At 38.7% G+C, this 21,195-nt stretch overlaps 1 protein-coding gene across 1 annotated transcript in view; it reads right to left on the bottom strand.

Annotated features, from left to right (window-relative positions):
• Positions 1-19,594, bottom strand: part of NCAPG2 (non-SMC condensin II complex subunit G2) — a 48,240-nt gene extending 28,646 nt beyond the window's left edge. The window contains exons 1-10 of the mRNA XM_077191993.1: positions 18,705-19,594; positions 17,941-18,029; positions 14,621-14,812; positions 13,500-13,614; positions 12,871-13,028; positions 12,000-12,134; positions 6,783-6,877; positions 5,861-5,930; positions 5,089-5,175; positions 2,893-2,988 (exon numbers count right to left, since the gene is read on the bottom strand). Of these exons, the coding sequence (XP_077048108.1) occupies positions 2,893-2,988; positions 5,089-5,175; positions 5,861-5,930; positions 6,783-6,877; positions 12,000-12,134; positions 12,871-13,028; positions 13,500-13,614; positions 14,621-14,812; positions 17,941-18,015 (1,023 nt within the window). The 5' untranslated portion in view covers positions 18,016-18,029; positions 18,705-19,594. The remainder of the gene's footprint in view (positions 1-2,892; positions 2,989-5,088; positions 5,176-5,860; positions 5,931-6,782; positions 6,878-11,999; positions 12,135-12,870; positions 13,029-13,499; positions 13,615-14,620; positions 14,813-17,940; positions 18,030-18,704) is intronic.
• Between the last annotated feature and the right edge of the window lie 1,601 nt (positions 19,595-21,195).

Here is a 21,195-nt window from a genome sequence, read left to right on the forward strand (position 1 = left end):
GCTATGGATAATGCAAACAGTTAAAAGGTGAAAAGACCTAATTCTTAATTCTATCCTATAAAGTTGTAGAAAATCCTTTAACTCTGAGCTTGTCTATATTTAAGAATTAACACATAAGAAAATAATATGTGAATTCAGGGTGAAATAGCTCTTCTGCACTAACATTGCATGTGAAAATTAATTCAAATGTGGTTTTGTGCAATAACCTAGACCTTGTCTACCGTAGCCATTCCAGAAAGTTAATTTCCATAAACTTCTTAAGTGCATTACACTGAATTCTATTAAGCTCACTTTTAATTCTGAACTGAGTACCCACAGTTCAAATTCCTGCCTTTAATTAACTGGAATTTATCCCAAATGTATTTGCATATTCGGGCTCGTACAATGTCTTCACAGAGCTAGAACCTAAGAGTTTAAATTCATGGTCTGTTTTAATCCACACTGACTTTTCCATGCCAGAGCCTGCAGTAATTTAAATAACTAATATTTCTTTTACCATTATGCCTGTACTATTCTGAGGAACTTTCAGAACCTTTTAAAACCATAATTTACTTTTTTCTTCAGTTAATTTTCACAGCTTTCTTTTAAACTTTAACTGGTCTTACAGATTCTGAAATTAACTTCAAATTATTTAAAACACTGCTTTCCCAGGACATCTTAGTTTAAATGTGTGGGATGTTAAAAAAAATATTAAAAAAGACAACCGAACACTTTAAAGGAGTCACTTCCTTCAACAGCTTGAATTCCTGGAGGAGTGGTTCTTGACTTTTTCAGCTTGATAAGAAATAGCTTAATCACTACTTACACTAGAGAATTGTATTTTTATATCCATATATCTTCTCATACTAACAACCAATCACTGCACATCTCTTTTATGTTTGTATGACACTTGCTTTTCATAATAAGAACATGAAAAAATGATGAAGAAGTTACATATGGGCTTACATTATAAAAACTTAAGAGCTGCATAAAGGCTTATAAAAGATGTGCTGGTAAAAGCCCCAACAGAAGCTTGTGCAATCTAATTATTGCAAAACAAGCAATTGAAGAAAAACCAGAGAACTGTATTAGAAAATGTGCATTCTCAATTAAAAGATTTCAGAGATGAAATCAAGTACTTTCAGCATCCACAGTTCTGGAACTCATTGTGTTCTTACAAGTGAGGTATTTTTGCTCTTTATAAGAAGGAGGAGTAAACAGGCCTTGTGTGTCCTTTCTGTTTCATAAACAGTGCTCTAGAACAGAATTTGTTCTTCACTATATTAAATGAGGGATTTGGCTAAAATAGGAGCATCAAACTAGCTATCTAAAATTAAACTGACACTTCAAGCTTTGGAGTAGAATCCATAACAGTTATAAGAACAGTTAAAAGCTTCCCTTCTTAGTTCTGTATTTTAAACTACTGGTGATTCTGAGTCACAGCAACAGTTCAAACCACCAAATACTTCATGCAGTATTACAGGATTTGTTCCAGCCATGGAACCATTAGTGATGTGAAAATTATGAATAACAGCCATTAAAAATTTCAACTACTTGTGGAATCTGGAATTCTCCCATTGTCCTGCTGCAAATCAATCAGTAACCTTTTTTTTTCCAGATCACACACCTTCTGTTACATTCCTCCAAATTAATGTATGCAGATTTCATAAGGTTTGACAGAATCTTCCTCCAAAAAGTAGTCTAGTCTCACATTTGAGTCCTGGACTTTGGCAAGTGACTACAACCCTTCACTGACAGGCAGAAACTCCCTTAAGAATGGAACAGTGTATTTTGTTAACTTTCCAAAAATCAGTTAAAACCTCTATTCTTTTTAGAGACAGCAATGGAGAAATTAAAGGAAGCCATGATTTGTAGCTATCATTCCCTGGCATCAGGACATAAATGTTTCATCCAGAGGATTCTTGTTTATATAAATTCTAAAAGGATGGGATCCAAGATTTAATGCAAGACCAAACAAAATACTGGGCTAGTAATGACTTTTCATAGTCTCACCTCTACCACAGGGTTCTGTTGAAACCAAACAGCTCTCAACTCTTTCCTGCAACTCATAAAATCCATTATAAACAACTTTTGAGGTTAATAGTAAATACTTTCAACTTTGAGAATTTCAAGTACCTTTCTCACGTCTAGAGAAGATGCTTATGACCAACCAGTAAATGAAACTGTAAATGTTTGCCAGAAATTAACATGGCTGTATGTGTACACTCTCCCAAACAGGGATTTCATATATTCAGACAAAATAAAAGCTGTCACAAAGAAGGAAGCTTGGCTCCTCTTGATCACAGAGTGTAACTGAGCAGACAAACTGCAGTGGGTCCCCTTTAGTCCATGCATGCAATCCACAGAAGGACATACACACACCAGGAAAGAACTACAAGTAAGAAATTTCAGTCTGAAAGCACATCCATACCATTAATGCCTCTCCATACAATACAACTAGAATAAAAGTTTTCCTAAATTAATACTCCAATAAATTCATTCAGGTATACTCTAAAGCTGGTAATTAATCAACAGCTGAGACTAAAACATCCTCCCAACACTTCTGGCTTTGATGAATAAAACACTGATAATTCCCTAAAGATCTTGGAAAAGATAATACAAGATACTGAGAAGATAAGAATGCCAATTGCAATCCTGGAAAGCACTCTAGGTACCTGTAAACAAAAGTGGATTTTACAAGTAAATTATATTAACAAATTAGAATGTTATTGTGCATGCTACACCTAATTACAACTTAAAAGGTCGCGCAGCTACATCTGTGATGTTAAACGCTCATTTTGGTTTTTGTGGCCATTCATTTCAAAAGCAAATAATAAAAACAGAAGATGTGGAAGGAACCCAAAATTTAATGGCTGGAGAAAGACATTTATATTTTGTGAAAAGGATAATTACCTTTAGTGCTCTCCAGAGGATGGGCTGATACAATCTATAGAGCATTTCTTCAACTCCTTGACGGACTTTACTTTGTTTATGAAAATAACTCAGCATCTAAGAAAAAATAAATAAAACAGGCCCCAAAGCCATTTTAACATTCTACATTCAGGAAGTGGTAAGGGGTTGATGCATTTCATAATTATCTAAGACCAGAGTTTTCATACTATGAAAATTATAAAACTAAACATGTTAATTGACCCTGTATCTTATTAGGAAGTCTCAAAAATATTAAATTTAAAACAATCTAATAAATATAATATTTTATAATTTAATAGAGTCATTAAGTTTATATAAAGATCTACAACTAAGACAAAAAACATGGCTAGAGAATTGCACAGCAACATCTCATTTTTGTTACTATAAAAAATAATTTTTAAAGTTACTGGCAGAAATACTTTGAAACCATGAAATTATGGACTACAGATAAATAAGCTTTTTCTCTGTTAAGAACAAAGGAACTTAACAAGTAAGTGGAGTTACCCAAATACACATGTACAAACCTAATACATTTTTAATGCATTGATGAAAAGCAAGTATCAGTACTCTTTGGGACTCAAAACTGTGCTTAATTAGCTAAAAATCCTGTTATTTTCTGTATCTGAATTATGCAGAAAAGAAGGAGAAAGTGGAAGACCAGAGCAGAATATGAGAAAGGACATAATGTAACTGGATTTGAAGAATTCCTCCACTTTGAAACACTGAGCAGTTTGAGCTGTGTTCTAAGGCTGGTAATTAATCAGAAAGTGAGACAAGATGATCCTCTGAACATTTCTGGCCTTGATCAATACAGCACTGATAATTCCCTGAAGATCTTGGGAAGATTACACAAAATTTGAAAAGAAGCTGACCCTCTGGTGGTCAGTTCAAATTTATTCCAAGACCTACTCCTCTTGCAGCCCAAAGACATATTTATTCACTGTCCTCTTTCAAGATCTAAGCCCCAGAGTCTGTAAAACATGAAATGCCCTGTCAAAAGCCTGCTCCATCGATCAGGAATCACAGGACAAGGAAATCCTATAGCTATGAGAAAACAAAACAGAACAAACCCCCTAAAAAGCCAACCCTAAAAAATCCAAACCAAAACAAACAAAAAACCCACTCTAGTATTACACACTGGTATGTCAAGCTGTATATTGTACACAGCATACACTCTAGAGTCTGGGTATTTGGGAGGAAGCATGGGAGGGGAAGAGGCATTGATCAAATATAAATATTTTAAAGAGGCTTGTGCACTTCTCATTCTGCTTCAAATGCTCTGCTCATGACTGAATGCCACAGACAGACAACTAGAATCAAAGCTTGTCCCTATAAACCTATATAAATCCCCTACATACAATAAAAAGAAAAAAGCCAAGCTTCATTTCAGACCCATCACTAAGTTTGCTTCAAGAAGGTTAATGCTGTTCATCCCTGTGATCATCTATGGAAAGGTCAATTCTACAGGTAAAGAAAGCTTAGACAGCAGAGAGCAAAAACTATTCCTGACACTCTGGAAAATCCCCTTCTACTTTTGAGCAGCAAAGACAAATCTGGTGCAAAACTATAAGCAGGTTCTTCCTAGAATTTGTTCTAAGATTATTTCTCAGAATATGCTATTTTTTAAGTATTTGTGGTGGGTTGGCCCTAGTCACCAGCTGAACACTCACAGCCATGCACACACTCCCTGCTCAGTGGGGAAGAAAAAGAATTGGAAGAGAAAAGCAAATTCATGGGTCAAGATAAGGACAGTTTAAAAATGAAGCAAAGAGGACCAAAAAAATCCCCAAAGGAGTGATGCAAATGCAACCACTCACCACCTGCCACAAGCAGCCCAATGGTCAGCCAGCCTCCCAGGCATGGCTGCCTCCCCAAAACCCTTTCCCTCAGTTTGCTGAGGGAATGATGGTTGTGTGCCATGCAATGTCCTTCTGGCCAGTTTGGCTCAGCTGTCTCAGCTGTGACCTCCCATCTCTCCCATCTTCTTGCTCATGCCCAGCCCAGTCCCAAGGGAAAAGGTGGGGAGGAGAAAGCCTTGAGATCACACAGGCACTGCTCAGCAGCAGCCAGAACATTGTTGTGCCACCAGCACACCCCAAACACAGCCTGCTATGAAGGAAAGTATTTCCATCCCAGCCACACCTGGTATGGTATTTTAGCGTGAAATGGAAATTTTACCTCTCTAACTTTAGAATGAACAGAAGAACTTCTGGGAAGATGAATTCCATGATGCATGAAGTCCTGAATGCAGTTATATTCAAGTACCTACAGTAAAACACACACATGCTCCTGTTAACACAATAAAACAAGAATAAGTACTGTAGCTGTTCAGCAACTATATTTTTCCTTAAAACAAGCAACTGAAAATAGTACCTGCTATTATGTCTTACTTGGCTTCTGCCTTGCCCAAAGTTTTCCATGCTGGGGGCCTCAGTCTCCCTCAACTGATTATCAAAATTTCAGAATCTAGAATTAATCCAATTGTCAGAAGCTAAAAGAAGGGTAAATAAAAGTACTTTGGTATCTGAAATTTTGCTCTAGCATTGTTGTGATCTGTAATTATGCCTTTAATAATTTCCATGGAAATCCACAAAAACTAGATAAATACCTGAGCTATCAACTATACTATAGATTTGCACATGCTGAATAAAAGCTTCAGTAATTCAGTTAACGGGTATGTTTATGAAAAACATTGTGCATATGCATATTTGTGTCAACCAATATTTCAGCAGCAGAATTAAAGGTGTTTAACTGCAGCCAAGCTGATCTCAGTGGGAAAACATTCAAAGCATGACATATGGTTGGTTACTCCTTGACAATGTGAAGAGGAGTATATAGGGAAATAATTCTTTAAGGCTTGTTAAAGGAACCTCTCTGTGGTGGAAGGTCATGAGTCTTTCCCACCCTGAAATTCAAAACTATCCAAATGAAATTTCAAGCATAGTGTTACCTCTATGAATTCTCCTGACACCTTCTTCCAGGCCCTGAAGTAAACTTCTGAAATGCATTCCACCAAGGATCTGTATTAACATATAGGAAACACTGTCAAGAAAGCATACTAACCATATCTATGTACAATTCATAAAGGTGAAACATGAAGTTTTCTATAATAACCAATATTGTTCTTAATTCTGTGCATCAAATTGGTTTTTAGAAGAAAATCTCTTTTTCAAGTCTACACCCATAACTACCAAGTTAACTCTTAATTAATGAGCACAAGCACTATTACATGATACTTGAAATATCTCCTATGGTGGGAGAGTCAAAACATTCAGAGAGACACTTTACCAGTTATGTCATGAAGAATGCCTGAAATTCTTTATAGACATGTACAGGAATGTATTATTCCACATGAAAGCATTAGAAAGCCTCTGATTTTAACACACAGAATTACTTCAGCAATACTTCACCAACTAATCAAAGAAAACAAATCTCCATATTTTTCATCCATCAGCCAAGTTCTCAGGCTATGATTTATCCTGCAAGTCACTTCTTATTAGAATGCCTTATATAGAAACCTAGAAAACTCAATTAGAGATTGCTTGTAGGAAAAAATAGGAACACCCTACAAAAGGAGAAATGGACCTGCAACCCTCACACAAGCACTGCAAATAATGCAGTCCAATTTCTATCCAAAGCCATTTGCTTTAGCTAATGGCAAATAAACATTTACTGCTCCTATAACTGTATACCAGGCACGTCAGAGCTCCTATTAAATGAAGTTGCTGAAACAATATAACAGTAATATTCACAAGATTTGTGGGTTTCTGGTTATTGATATATTTTTTCAATACACTAGGTATTTTTGGAGTGAGATAAACAAGATTTTAGACAAGTTCTTACTAATTAAGTACTCTTACTGGGATGCATACCTTGGAAAGAACTGTAATTGGTTTTTAACAGTTCCATGTATCATTTTAATGAAGTTTACGTTCCAGGTGAACAAAAAACTCAAGAGTCTTCTTCCCTGTGGGGAGAGGAAAAGAGGAAAAAGCAAAGAGAACTCAAAGGTCAGAAGAATATCCAATTTAAGAGTTACCTCAAAAATCAGCAAATACAAAGGAAATTACATCTTTAATTTTAAAATGCATAGGTGAAAATGGAAAAAACTACTTAAGGTTCTTAATTATTAAACAGAATTCAAGCACTACTTTTATTCATGGTGTAGAAAGAACACAGAACAAATGAACACGTGGATCACATATCTGCCTCCACTCTGTCCATGTCCTTTCTGGTTTGGTGTGCCTTCCATAGAGCAGCATTCCAGAATGGCAGCACACTGTGCAATCCGCACCCTGTCGGGGCTGGAGCACCGAGCTCTGCCAAGTGCCAACATCCCAATATCATCCCAGGATGACACTGAAATGATGGTGAAGGTGTGCTGAATATCCAATATCCAATATCATCCCAGGATGACACTGAAATGATGGTGAAGGTGTGCTGAATATCCAATATCCAATATCATCCCAGGATGACACTGAAATGATGGTGAAGGCATAAATAAAACACCACAACTTTACCAGCACTGCATGCAGAAACATTTTTAACACAGCCACAGAGAACAGCTGGGCCACTGAGGAAATTAAATGTTCTGATCAGCAAGGACAATTCCTTTCCTCCTGCTACATGAAAGGTAATGTTGTGAACCTCCTGGAGCTGCTTTCATTCATGAAAACAGAAACTATTTTTCCCAAATTAGTTTTCTCCCATTTTAACAAGTCAGGAACAATGATGACAAATCTGATGAGCAATAGAATTTTGTAACAAAAGGCTGTGGATGAAGGAAATAAGCCAATGATCTCCCAGAATCAGCAAGATCTGTCCAAGGAATTGTAGCCTTATACAGCATCTGTACAGGCAGCTTCACTCTGACTTAGCTTACAGGTGAAGGCAAGACTTCAAAATGTCTGATCACACATAAGGGTGAGTCAGTTGTAAGGGTCCTTTGTATCTCTCAGCTTTCTAGCAACAAATAAATTAGGAATATTAATAAAGGAAGTGCAATAGTAAAGAGCACATTGACAGAAGTGCAAAAGGGTCACTGAATAAACAGCAGAGGTTCAGAGCCACTTCCACTGAGAGCTGGGCCAAGAATTGTGTTCACACCTGAGACCAAACACAGAAAATTGAATGCCAGACACACTTGGAGTTGGAATCTCACAGAGAAGGGGAGGGAGATGGAAGCACATAATCAGAAACTGCACTGTAGTGAGTTAGCTGAAATGCCTTTGGGTGAAGAAGTAACTCAGAAGCTCATAAAAATCAAGACCTAATGGCTAAATACAATGTCAGGATTTTTAGCTTCAGGTCTGCTGGAATCCTTCCTGTTGTTAATGAGAGTTGTCTCTATCTCCAACTTTGGTGGCCCAATATAAACACAGAGGAGTCCCACTTGGCATGTCACACATCAACACCCCTGACAAAACAAAAGGTCAAGGGACTTTTGACCTACAGTTCTTTCCTCAACAAGGCAAGGATGAGGACAAACACAAACTCATCTCTTCTACAACCCCAGCAGCAAGCCAGATGATAAAAAACCAAAAAATAGCTTTCAACCAATTCTTTTTAGCCTTAGGTTTTAAAAGATTGAGCCTGCTCCTGAAAATGGTAAGTGCCTCTAGCTTAATCTGCTGCTTGTCATTAATGGATCTGAAACAATTATTGTGAGAGATAACCTGGTGATAGGTGAATGGGACTGTGAACTGTCATCTTTGGGACTAATGCAGTATCAGTGTTGGGTGTCTGGTATTGCTGTGCTTGTGGACACAGAGCACATGACTTTGTTCTATACACACACAAAGAAGGTGAGCAAGGAAAGAGCACAAAAGACCCACCTCCAAAACACAGGAACAGGCTCTGCAGCTGTTTGACTGGAAACCCCATCTGAACAAGAATGTTTTCATAAATCACAGAGAGATAAATTCAGAGGATCACTCCACTAATGCAGCCTGATGATAAGCCTCTGAGAAATATTACTGTGTGTTAAACAGCACAGCTTGGGAAGGCAGATACACTGAACTCCCTGATCTTGCAAGGAGGTGTAATAAATGTGCAGTTCTCTATTGGTTTCATCTGATTTAGAACAGATACACTGCATTCCTGACCCTTCCCTTCCTTCAGTCTTGCATATTATGAACCATTCCAGACAGTTAATCTGTCTGAAAAATAATCCTACTAGGAGAAAACAGCTGCCTCCTTCAATCAACCCATGATATTGATGCCTGAACATTACACTGTGAAAAGGAAAAGAGGAATGCTAGTCCATGGCAACACGGGATCATTGCAACCTGGAGTTATAGCAGCTTAAGCTACTATGGTACTGTGCTCTGGGATATGTACTCTGAAAATCTAGGATTACTTTTCTTAGGAACTGTAGAACAAGTCTGCAGGCATTAAAGGGAGCATTAGGCCTGATATACAGAAGCTCACTTTCAACTCACAGCAATTCATACATCATGTTGATACTTGGTATTACTACATGCATTTCAGAAGCAATACAGGATGCAAAAAAAAATGTCCAGCAGAGATACTGGGGGAGTGTTGGTTGGTTTCTTGCTGCTACAAGAAATCTATCATTAGTGAAATGAACCAGGAAGGGAAATTAGAGAACATATATGAGGTGTGTTACCACTACAACTAAACCCACAGCACACAAATCCCAAACAAAAGGACTTGCAACTGAAATACAATGACCTCACAGCAACAGGAAAATGCTTTGAGCACTTTCAATCTCCTGTCTGCAGAGCTAGGAAAATCCAAGTTGGTGACCATTCTGGATAAGTACTGGATGTTCATGTAGTGAAGTTGGATTTCTGCTCACAAACTGGGACATGTGAATTTGGATGTTTAAGTCCCTGAAATGTTAATTGTCTGAAGAGTGTTTTATGTGATCAGCTGTTTAGTTACTGTTTTAGGGAGCTGAATTGTTCTGTTGACTCTGCTGACTAGGGTTAATATGGCACACCCCAAATACAGAGCAATTTTACATGCCCAGATGGTTTTCCAGAAGGCAGAGATCTATGACAGTGCTTTACATGCCAGCCCCACATGGATGTCTGAGGCAACTTAGGTCATTTAATGTAGCATGGGTCATTCACTTAAGCAATCAAATCCTTCCCAGGACCTGTACTGATGATGCTCCTGCACGGATGTCTAAATTTATTTCAGACACTTAATCTAACTGAGCCCTGTCCTGGGATCTTTCCAGAATGGGTTATGGTTCTCCTTTTATTTTGAACTGTTATCCACCAGGATGTAAAGCATGGCAAGGTTTGGTGGTGGAGGCCTGCAGAGGTGGTTTCTGTGGGAAGCTGCCAGAAGCCTTCCCTGTGCTGATAGAGCCAATGCCAGTGGCCTCCAAGGCAGACCCACCGCTGGCCAAGGCTGAGCCCTTGGGCTCCAGCTGGGAGCTGCTGCTTTCAGTCAATGCTTCCAGCCAGAAAGCAAGGAATCCACAATGAAGGATTTAAACCACTCATGAGCAGGCAGAGCAGAGAGTGCAGTAAGGTGCTCTCTAGATCTACCTAGAAAGAGACAGGCCTATGAAAATGCAAAGGTGACAAAAAGTCAAGAACCAGAAATCCCTGGGAGAGCAAAGAGAAAAATCTCATGCAGGGAAGCAAAATGTGCAAAGCATGGTCAAATCTGCACGTTCTTGTGCAGACATAAACTAGACATAAACTTTCACTTTAATATGCCAGGAAAAATATACATTATTTAGTCTGATTTTTAGTCTCCTTTTCTCCCTCATATTTAAATAAAACCCCACAACAAACCCACAACTTTTATACTCTTTCACTCAAAGATTCAAGGTGCAAACTTCCTTCAGAAAAGCTGTGTAGTAATTTACATGTTATACTAAAAGTCTCACAGGATGTGGAAGAAAAAAAGAACTACAACAATTTGCTTCTGAAGCCTAGATAGCAGTTGTATTTTACATATATAATTACCAATCATTTACTGTGCCTATATGAAGATGAAATATCAAAATAATACAGTGGATTCAAATATAACAGAAGAAATAAAAATACAGAATCAAATATAGATAATGTATTTTAAGTTCTGTGACAAACACACAAGTACACACTTTTTCCAGATGACAAAAAATGGCTTAAAATGAAATACACCAAGGACATTTGGTGTATTTACAATTAATTGTAAACTCTGTCAATAGAGCCTTACATGTCTTTCCTCTTTCCACCCACATTTTCTCTTCTTCCATTCCCACCTCTTATATTGCCTTGGTACATCATAATTTTAGTCAAAACTAAAAGAGCTTAAAATATGATATGTAAGTAACCAAAACCCCACCAACTTAGTGGCAGGTATCCAAACCCTGCTCTATCAAACATTTCACCTAATTCCTTTGCTATTTCCATTTTTAATATGGCATACACCACAACCCTGCAGCAATCTTATTTTATGACAGAAGTTCATGTATTCCACAGGAAAAGGAATATATCTATTTTAAATATGCAGGGAAGAGTTAGCACTTCAGAGACAAAGTCATGTGGTCTGGTCACCTAACCAGAAAAAAGGCTTGGATGCCACAATTCTGGTGCACAGGCACAATCTAAGCAACAAAACAACAACTGTTCACTGGGAGGAATCTATGTAGTTAAATAAAGTAATTCTTATTTTTCTGTAAAGCTGGGTTCTTTTTGTGCTACTTTTAAAACAGAATATGGCAACACAATCTTCTAGATGAAGTCATTTAGAAGGAAAATTATTTTGCTACAGTTACTTGTCTTGAATACAAGAAGAACTGCTATAAAAGTAAAGAAAAGAATTACACCAGGGAATGATTTAAAGTATGGAGGGAAATGCACTGGAAGCAAAGCACTTGATTCTTATTGCCTCGGGATAAAAGAACTGGACTGAAGAGATTTAGACATAAACTTTCACACTTGAGTCTGGAATAGAAACAAGTTTTCCAAATGAAACAGTATCAACCATTTATAGCTTAGAGTCAGAGCTGATTTCTCTCATGTTGCTACCTACTGTACTATAAAAAAAGACAAACTGCTGAACTATTAAAAGCAACCAAAGCTCACTGGCACAAAACCACAGTAAGATAAAAGCTGGCTTACCTCTTCTTTCTTAATGTGTTTTACACTCATAAAACACTGAAGCAACAAGTCTTTGACTTCATTACTCTCATCTGAATCATAATCAAAACAAAGTAATGTCTGATGTAGATTCCATACACGAACTATATCTGCACCCTGACAGGAAAGAAGAAGCCCACATTAGAGTAGAGAAGCTTTGCTTTAATGCAAAAAGCTTTGATTTAATGCAGAGCTGCATTGAAAGGATTTTAAATAATGAACTTGAAATGCATTGTTACAGATTGTGAAATTATGAATATTCATTTCATCACATTACTGGGAAAAATATATGTAACTGCAGAAATTCTGACTTCCAACAAATGAAGATATGCTCAAGAAATGCTCAAGAAAAAAAAAAGTTGCCATTCCATGCAAAATACGTTAAAACCACATCATTGCACTTTTTAAACTTCATACAATACATGCAGTTAACAGGGAAAAACAGAAGAAAGAAGTAAGGATACATCCATTGGGTTAGTGCAAAAGATGTCTATCACAATACTCTAAGTAACTCAAACATTTTGAAAAATGAAAGAAAAATTATTTGTAGAAAGATAAAAAGAAAGAGAAAAGTAAGCTTCCCACAAAAGCTGTTTCTGTGCTTAGCTGAACATAGTACTTAATATCTGAGTTGACAAAAAGTTAATTACAATAAAAACCTTGGCCATTGGACTGGACAAAAGAGTGAAAAGATTAAAAGGAATGCAAAAAAAATATTAAAATCCAGTTCACTTGTGAAACTGATGCCAAAAACCTTTAAAATTTGTTCTAGAGAAGGCAGTGCTTTATTGGAGGGATTATCTTTCTTGAAATATTCAATAATAACCTGAAAGTCAACATAGCCTCAGCCTACCATAGCAGCTTTGTTCAGGCTTTTTCTCAGCAGAATGACAAACAGAGTCTTCCCCAGCTGCTCCTTGCCCTCCAGTCCCTTCTCCCACCACATTTCACACACACGTTGGATAGCGTCCTGGAGGATTTTTTCAGCTGTAGATAATGCAGGAAGGATACCTACAAGAGTAATGAAATGATTCTTTACTGCAATGAACCAAGTCATTCCTGTAAAACAGCAGCCTGGTAGCACACACACTACAGCTCACAGTGTCAGCTAGCTCCTGCCATGCTTACACACTTCCATGGTTTATGCTCACTGCAGTATTTAGGCAACTCTAAGGTTTAGCCCAAGTTTTTGGATCAGTAACAATGCAATATTGAGTTTCCCCTAAAAGTAATAAAAATCACAGGATAATCAAAGTTACCTTCCACTGGGTGAACAGCTGGGAGAAAGAAAACTATTTACATTCCAACTTCTAAATTGTGCAGCTGATTTCTAGGTAAACATTGCCTTAATTTTGTCTCATGAATATGAACTCAAACCAGTACCAACTTTTCTCCTGTGAATTCTGTTTCACAGCCAGCTGGATTTCAGTCAGATCAAACAGCCTCTGTAAAATGCTGCATTCTGTACAGAGAAGCACTCACCATTTAGGATAAAAACGCATTCTACAAGAGCTTTGTAGTTCACATTTTCATCCACGGCAGGTATGGAAGCAATAACGACAGCTGCCACTCCTTGGATCACTGCTACAGTCTGTTTCTGAAAGAAAGCAATGCTGAGGAAACACTCCTGCAGTTTGTTTTGGACTCAGAACATAATTCAAACAACAAATGAACCTTAGCAACAGAGAGCAAAGCTGAATTGTTATTATGCTTCCTTTCTGAAGAACGAGCATACGGGTACCCAAAACCTTTCAAATAAGAGGCAAAAGAATAGATTTTAAAGTACATCTTTTCAAAAAGTTTGAAAAGGGTTTTCAGCTCCAGCTAGTAGATAAATAACTTTGTGACTGTGCATGTGTTTCCATTCCTGCACTAAAATCCTCATCAGCAACAAACCCACATCCATTTCAGAGCTGAAAAGCCCCTAACTAGCAGGGTCATGTGTGACTCAGATGTGTACATCTGGTGAATTTCACTCCAAGTGTGTGATTCTACAGGCCTCTGAACAGATGACTGATTTTTCTACAAAACTCTAGGTTTCTCTAATCCTTTCCCCATTGCATTTCTTTTCTCCCCCCCAAAATTAAATAGCCTTTTCCCCCAGTATTCTCAAGGCTACATAGACTACAGCACAGAAGGCAGTATATAAGTGTCTGAGTCAGAAAAATTCTATATATTCTAAATTTGTGGAAGGCACAGTTGAATCTAGATTTCATGATGTTCATCAAATAAAATGAGGTAGTGAAAAAAAATCGGGTAGTGAATTTCTTATATGCCAGCTACTTAAACTTAACATGTGCAACATTAACATTTGTTTACTAACATAAGACATAGAAAAAGCCCATTCAACTCTAGTAAGAAAACTAAGTCACATGTTTCATAATTAAAATTATCAGCAGAGCTAGTCTTTTAGAGCATAGAACAATCGTAAGTTCAGCTTAACACGAGCATAAATTAAGTCATTTTAAAAAATGGGCAGGAAGGTGATATTTGGAATTGGTCTTATTTCATAACCCTTGCATGTTTTCAGATGCTATGGGAATATTCCATTTTATTTCCCAAAAAACCCAGAACACCATGTTTTTGTTTTACAAGATTCTTACCATTTCTGGAACTATGTCAACTTCCATCTCATCATCATTCTTATCATCTCCAGTGCTGTGCCACGTTTCCACAGGGTTCTCCATCAAGCTTTCTGTCAATAGCTGTGTCAGTCTCTGCCATAGCGCTTCTTTCTGCTTTCTTGGCAATTCTTGAAGTAGCTCATTCAAGTCAAAATGATCACATGTAGTTTTCTATAAATGGTCAGAAGATACCACACAATCCCACATCATTAAGTAGTGGGATTTATTTACTTCATCATCCTATCTTCTACATTTAATCTATGTTTTTACATTAATGATTAACTTATAGTCCTCTGCATTTATAGAGATAAAATACCTTCTAGAAGTCATATTTTTTTAAAATAGCATAAGAAACTCCTGCTAGTTAACTCTTTATCATGAATCAAGAACACTGCCTTTAAGACAGAAGTCTTTAGCCCTTAATAGCAACGAAGACATTTCCATACCCTTGGCTAAGAAGCTCAAAACTGCACAGAATTCAAGTCCCTGATTATGTCTTTGCTCTCTTAAATATCAATTGATGATGGCTGTTGAAAGAAAATCCTTAGGCAAGGACTGGAAATGGAGCAGAGCACAGGGACAGCACTAATTTGGGGTATGATCTGCACACATCAGAGCTCTGCACACTGCAATGTTTTAAAGCCCCACATCAAACCCAGCTCCTGAGCCTGCTAAGCCCACACCTCCTGCTGAAGCCCTGCTGACAGGGAAGCCACCATCAGTTTTCAGTAGAGACTGCACCACGAGGCTGATCTGAACTATGTCCTAGAAAGAAATTTGCTAGAAGAATTCACCTCAGAGACACAAGGAGTCTGTTAGCATCAAAGAAGGCAGGCAACCTGCTAGAGAAGGGAATATGCAGAGAGAAGGAAGACCAGGCCTAGCCAAGAGAAAGAACAGAGAATTTCTGAGATGCAATTTGCAATATGGAAGTGAAGGTTTACTGGATCAAAAACACTTCAGAGGAAGGAGAGAGAACTCCCATAATCTTGAAATAAATCTATTTTTAGTCTGCAGATACACTGCAAAGCATCAAAAAGAAAAAGTCGAAGGTAAAAACTGAAAGAATGAAAGAAGCAGCAGTAAGTATTACAAAGTTCCCAGAAGGGTATGAGAAGAAAGATCCTGTTACATATTTATAAGAGAATTTCTATTCTATTCTACAGCTGAAAACAAATACAATAAACCAAAGGCCTCACAGGGAGTTCTGCAGCCCTGTGCTTCAAACAAACCCAAAAGACAGGATATTAAGATTGTATCACTTTGAACAGAAAGAATGAATCCATAATAAGATCAGAGCTTTTAGATTTTTCTTTGGGATGATGTGAGACAGAATTATTCCAAAATCTATGAGGAGAAAGGATGACAGTGAATGATAATCATATCTGTGATTCCTATTTTTCTGTCTAAGAAATTATGTAATTTCTTGAATTGGAATGGGATTTAGTGGAAAAAAGCCAACAGCACCTGCTTAAGATCTCAATGAACAGCACCACAATATGACATTGTAAAAATATTACAATGGAAAAAATGAAAAGCCCACAAGCAACCCTGAAGGAAAATTAGCAAAGCCCTGGAATTTTAGAATACACAGATGAATCTAAACATTGAGAGTGCAGGAAAGAAAAATTCAAGGGGGAACTAAAAGAGAGGTTGGGGCACGTGTAGAAAACAGACACTGAAAGAAGTGATGCTAAAACCTGAACTTTGAAGAGGGTTTAAAAGGCAAATTCTAGGACTAGAGCTCCAATATAGCAAATATAATACAAAAACTAAGGAAAGCAGGGAAGCTGTAGTGATGATTTATTTAACCACAGCCTCCTCCAAAAAAAAGCAATCAAGAATTTTTCAAGGGAGATCCCAAGGAGAATCCTCATACTAAGACAAGACATGGTCACACATCCTCCATTGCTGCAGGTTTCAAAAGGAAATTAATAAAATAATGGAAATATCTTGGACAATCAAAAAGTCATGTGGATATTCATGTTCCCTTATGCTACAAAGGCATTAAGACAATTTTAATCAATATACTCATTGTAGCTGGTGACATAAAGTTTCCAGAGATATTGGCAAAAGCTGAGCACTGTTGTAAGAGAGCTCCTATGAATTGGTGATGAAAAATAAAAAGATGAAAAAAAAACCCCAACCATTTTTAATCCAAATAGCCCATGGCTCATTAAAATAAATTACTGAATGCAGATGGCAAAATCAACATAACCAAATCAATTGAAAAGGGAACACTGCAAGTGAATACTTTTTTGCTGAAGTGTTTAGATTTAGAGAAAAATGGGAAGGAGACTTTAGGCAAAGGCAATCTGGTAATAAATTTATCATCCATAACTACATACAGGCACACAAATGAAAGAAATAGCAAATTTCTTGGGGGAAGATTAAAGGATGTTTGGGAGACAAACTTTGTAAGCTTATCACACAGAACAAGATAGTAGGTTTAATATAGCTGCTACATGAAATCAGTTCATGCCTCTGTGCACACAGAGGTCAACTGATCCACTTCACCTTGCCACAGGTACTACCAGGAAAATCCCCATCAGAAAGCTCAAGAAACAACTGCACAACATCATTTATGGCAGCAAGCAAGAGATGTTTAGAAGAGCTCAGGTGTATCTTAACACCAGGCAGATGGAAGGTGAGTGGAAAACACCTCAATGCAGATTACTATTTCTCATTATCAAGCAATATATACACAAAGTGAGAATGAACTTTTAACGGTAGATTTCAGGGGATTTGTTTTGTTGTTCCTCCCTGTTCTCTCCACACTTCCTTTAGAGAGAGCAATCTACCCCTCCTCTAAAGCATTCAGTGATAGAAAAATCCAAGTAAAATTAACAATGGACCAAAGAACAAGTGGACAGCCCAAACTACCAAATGAATGAACAAATACTAGTGAAACACAATTCTGCTATGTTTGTACATTAACTCTTATTCATTAAGAGTAAACTCTTTAATGGTTTGAAATTTAACAATGTAATACTTCAGCAACATGAAATTAGTATTTGTTTAGAATTACACAAATACTAATATCTTATTTTTAAAAAACAGTATGTGGAACAACCAAATATCAGAAAATTAGCTGGTTTATAAACATTCATATTTCAGATTCCACACCTTTTTCAGCCTGTATTCCTTCAAGTGCTATTTGAACTTCTTTTCTACAGCAATCATTCCCACATATATGCAAGTACCAGACAAATAGTGTCTGCCCCTTTGTCACATGATTTCTGCACCTGGAACGGACTCATGACTCCAGAAGTGATAAATGTACACACGGGCTCACTTACAGGACTCTGAGTGTAACGCAGGAAGTCTTCAATTGACTCTTTAGACACAACTTGCAAAAATGCTTCACGTTTCATCCTGGAATTGCCTACTTTGTAACCAAAACATAACATTAGAGAATATATATCATTAGAGAATATATCTTGTATATCAAAACAAGATCATTTGGGTCTGTTGTAATCATATATCAGCTATATACATAGCATTTATATATGTTATAGATTACAGGAGTTACACATGTACTACATAGTTAAAGTAGTTTTCCCCACCAATATTATTTTATTATCTGAATCAGCACTTAGATTCACAACATCACTGGGCTGCAGGGTTTGCTTTTTTTTTTTTTTTTTTTAGTAAGTAAACCTTAAAGCAGAATAAATTGTTAATGGCTATTTTGATTTTTAAAAAGCACAATGCATTCTGCAGCCACTATTTAAGCTGGTCATAATTCCCAACAAGACTATTTATTTGTATCAGAAGCAGCGAGGGGTAGTAAAATGGTTTCTTTTCTCGGCTATTAAATGAAAACCATGGGAAATGGGCAAGGCCACCAAGAGCCTTATTTGCTTACGTAAACATTCCCACCACCCCAGGCGTCTCCTGACGTGCTTTTCCAGGTGGGGAAGAGACTTACAGAGCACTTAGTGTGTGTGAAGCCACATCACAGAACGGGGCGGGGGCCTCTCCTGGGCCCAGTCCCGAGCCACCCGGGGGCTCCGCCAGGCCCCGGCAGGGCAGGCAGCGGGGAGCCGGGCGGGCCGCTTACCTTGGGCTCCCTCAGAGCGGCCGAACCCTCACGGACCCGCGGGACCCTCAGAGCGGCCGAACCCTCACACAGACCCGCGGGACGCGCTTCCAACACCGCGGCGCCGCCTCAGCGGAGCGGAACGAAGCCGGCAGACACGCGCGCAGAAGAGCCCGCGGAGCACGGCAGCACCGCTGGGGGAGACTCCGGCCCCGGGAACCGCTCGGAGGGGATAGCGGCGGGCAGTTCGGAGCCCCTGAGGACGCTCCGGGACGCCGCCAGTCCCCGCCCGGTCCGGTCTCTCCCTCACCCGCCACTTTTCGAATCCTCCCGCGGCCGACGTTGCGCGCGCGCCGCGGAACTCCCGTCTCGTCTCGCGAGATCTTAGCCACCGCCCCCGCCCTTTCCCGCGCGCGCCACCGCTGAGGGCGGGGTGAGGGAACGGCGCCCATGGGACCCGCGTCGGGACGGGGGTCGTGTTAAAAACTCAGGGAACCACAGCGTCAGCTGGGCTGGAAAAGGCTTCTGAGGTCATCGAGTCCAGCCTGTGACCGAACATCACCCAGTCAACTAGACCATGGCACTGAGTGCCACGTCCAGTCTTTCCTAGACGTCTTCAGAGAGGGCGCCTCCACCACCTCCCTGCACGGCCCATTCCAGTCACCCTTTCTGTAAAGAAATTCCTCCTAATGCTCCACCTGAACCTCGTCTGGCGGAGCTTGAGGCTGTGTCCTATCCTGTCGCTGGCTGCCAGGGAGAAGAGCCCACCCCCATCTGGAGGCTACACGCTCCTTTCGGGGAGCTGTGGAGGGTCACAAGGTCCCTCCGGAGCCTCCTCTTCAGGCTGACCCCCCGCTTCCCCAGCCCCTGCCCCGCTCCATCGCCGGGCAACGCGGGCAGCGCCCGGGCCGGCCCCGGCTGCTGCTCCCGGCAGCTTGGCCGCGCTGAAAGGCTCCTTCCTCCGCTGCTTTCTGACACGGCTGGTCCTGGGGGAACATCCATCAGTTACCCAGAGGCAGCTGCCATGGTTCAAACCCACCGCCCCGCTCGCTGTTCCCCTTCTGTACCTACCTGCAAAGTGTCAGTGCTTCCAAATGGGGGGAAGACATGCTCCGTTAAATTCATGTTCGTGCTTAAGGAACGGTATTCCTTCTTCCATGGATCTCTGGTTACGTGGACATAACTGCTTTTACAAAGCATCACGCATTTGGTTACTCTGGTGGCTTTTTTTCTCCAATAATGTTATTGTTGCTTTTGCTGACAGCTATGCTTTTACTCACAGTCCTGGTGAACAATGGGAGTACTTTGCACTCTTCATCCAAAAGCAATCAAGTTAAACAGCCTGTATGCCAGAATGTATAGGAGACTATGTAAGCTAGATGATATTTAGAGTTTGATAACTAAGGATTTTTTTTAATATATCAGGAAATTGCATCTTCTGTTTCTTCTTTGCAGTTTTAGAAATAGTTCGAGTCAGATTTTGAATTCTCTAATATTTCCCATTCCATTTGTTTGAGCTCTTCTGCAAACCAAAACCAGTAAAAGCGTCTTGTTAGGGCTTAGTTTGTATCTTTCCATTTGGCATTTTCAGTAGCATTTCTCAGTGTTGGCTGTTCGGAAGAGAGAGGTGCAGAACTGAAGTAATTTACTTTCAGTCTGTAGAAGCAGTACAACATGTGCTGCTTTACTGTGCAAACAAACAGAAAACCAACTATAATTTCTAGAGAAGTTCTCACATCTGGTTAGACTTTTCAGGATTGTAATTTTAAAAAAATATTATGTAATTCAGATTTTATTCAGTATTAAATGTAAAAATTAGTCCCTTTAAAAGTAACATTTACATCCTCTGCTGTTTTAATTTTTAACATAGAATCTTTCTTAATGATCCTGCCTTTCACAGTTTTAGTTTACATTAAAAATTAAGGGTTTTTTGCATTTTTGACCACATTTATTTGAAATGAGAGGCTGGCTTGTGTCAGATCCTGTGGACCAGACTTTATATCCCAAGTCACGTATTCAGCTAAGTGCAAGGAGCCTGTGGAACAGTTTGCTTGGAGTAAGTTGCATGAGCAATCAGCATACCTGTAGAATTGTAAAAATAAATAAAAAAGTGAAACACCTGACATTTATATATTATGCTAATGCCTTCCTATATTAAAAATTTTCTGCATATATAAAAAATCTTTGCCATTTTAGATCCAAACTGATGGATTTATTCATCATGACTCATGTATACTGAATATTTCATTAATACCTTGATTAGTCTTTTAATTAGATGCTACATTAGTCACCTGGTTACTGTTTATTTAGTTGGGCATGTATCATTTTAGCAAACAAACTAAAACATATTTTAGTTTTTAATTTCTGTTGCATAGCAACCACAGAATAATTTTTTTCACAGTATTGAAACTAGAAGTTGACACAGATAACAACAGGCTGAATAACACCAAGTGATTCATTTTAAGGGACCATATAGAGAAACCAGAGAGACAGAATAATGTTTTCTAGGTTT

Source organism: Agelaius phoeniceus, chromosome 1 (assembly GCF_051311805.1).
Source record: "Agelaius phoeniceus isolate bAgePho1 chromosome 1, bAgePho1.hap1, whole genome shotgun sequence".
NCBI lineage: Eukaryota > Metazoa > Chordata > Aves > Passeriformes > Icteridae > Agelaius > Agelaius phoeniceus.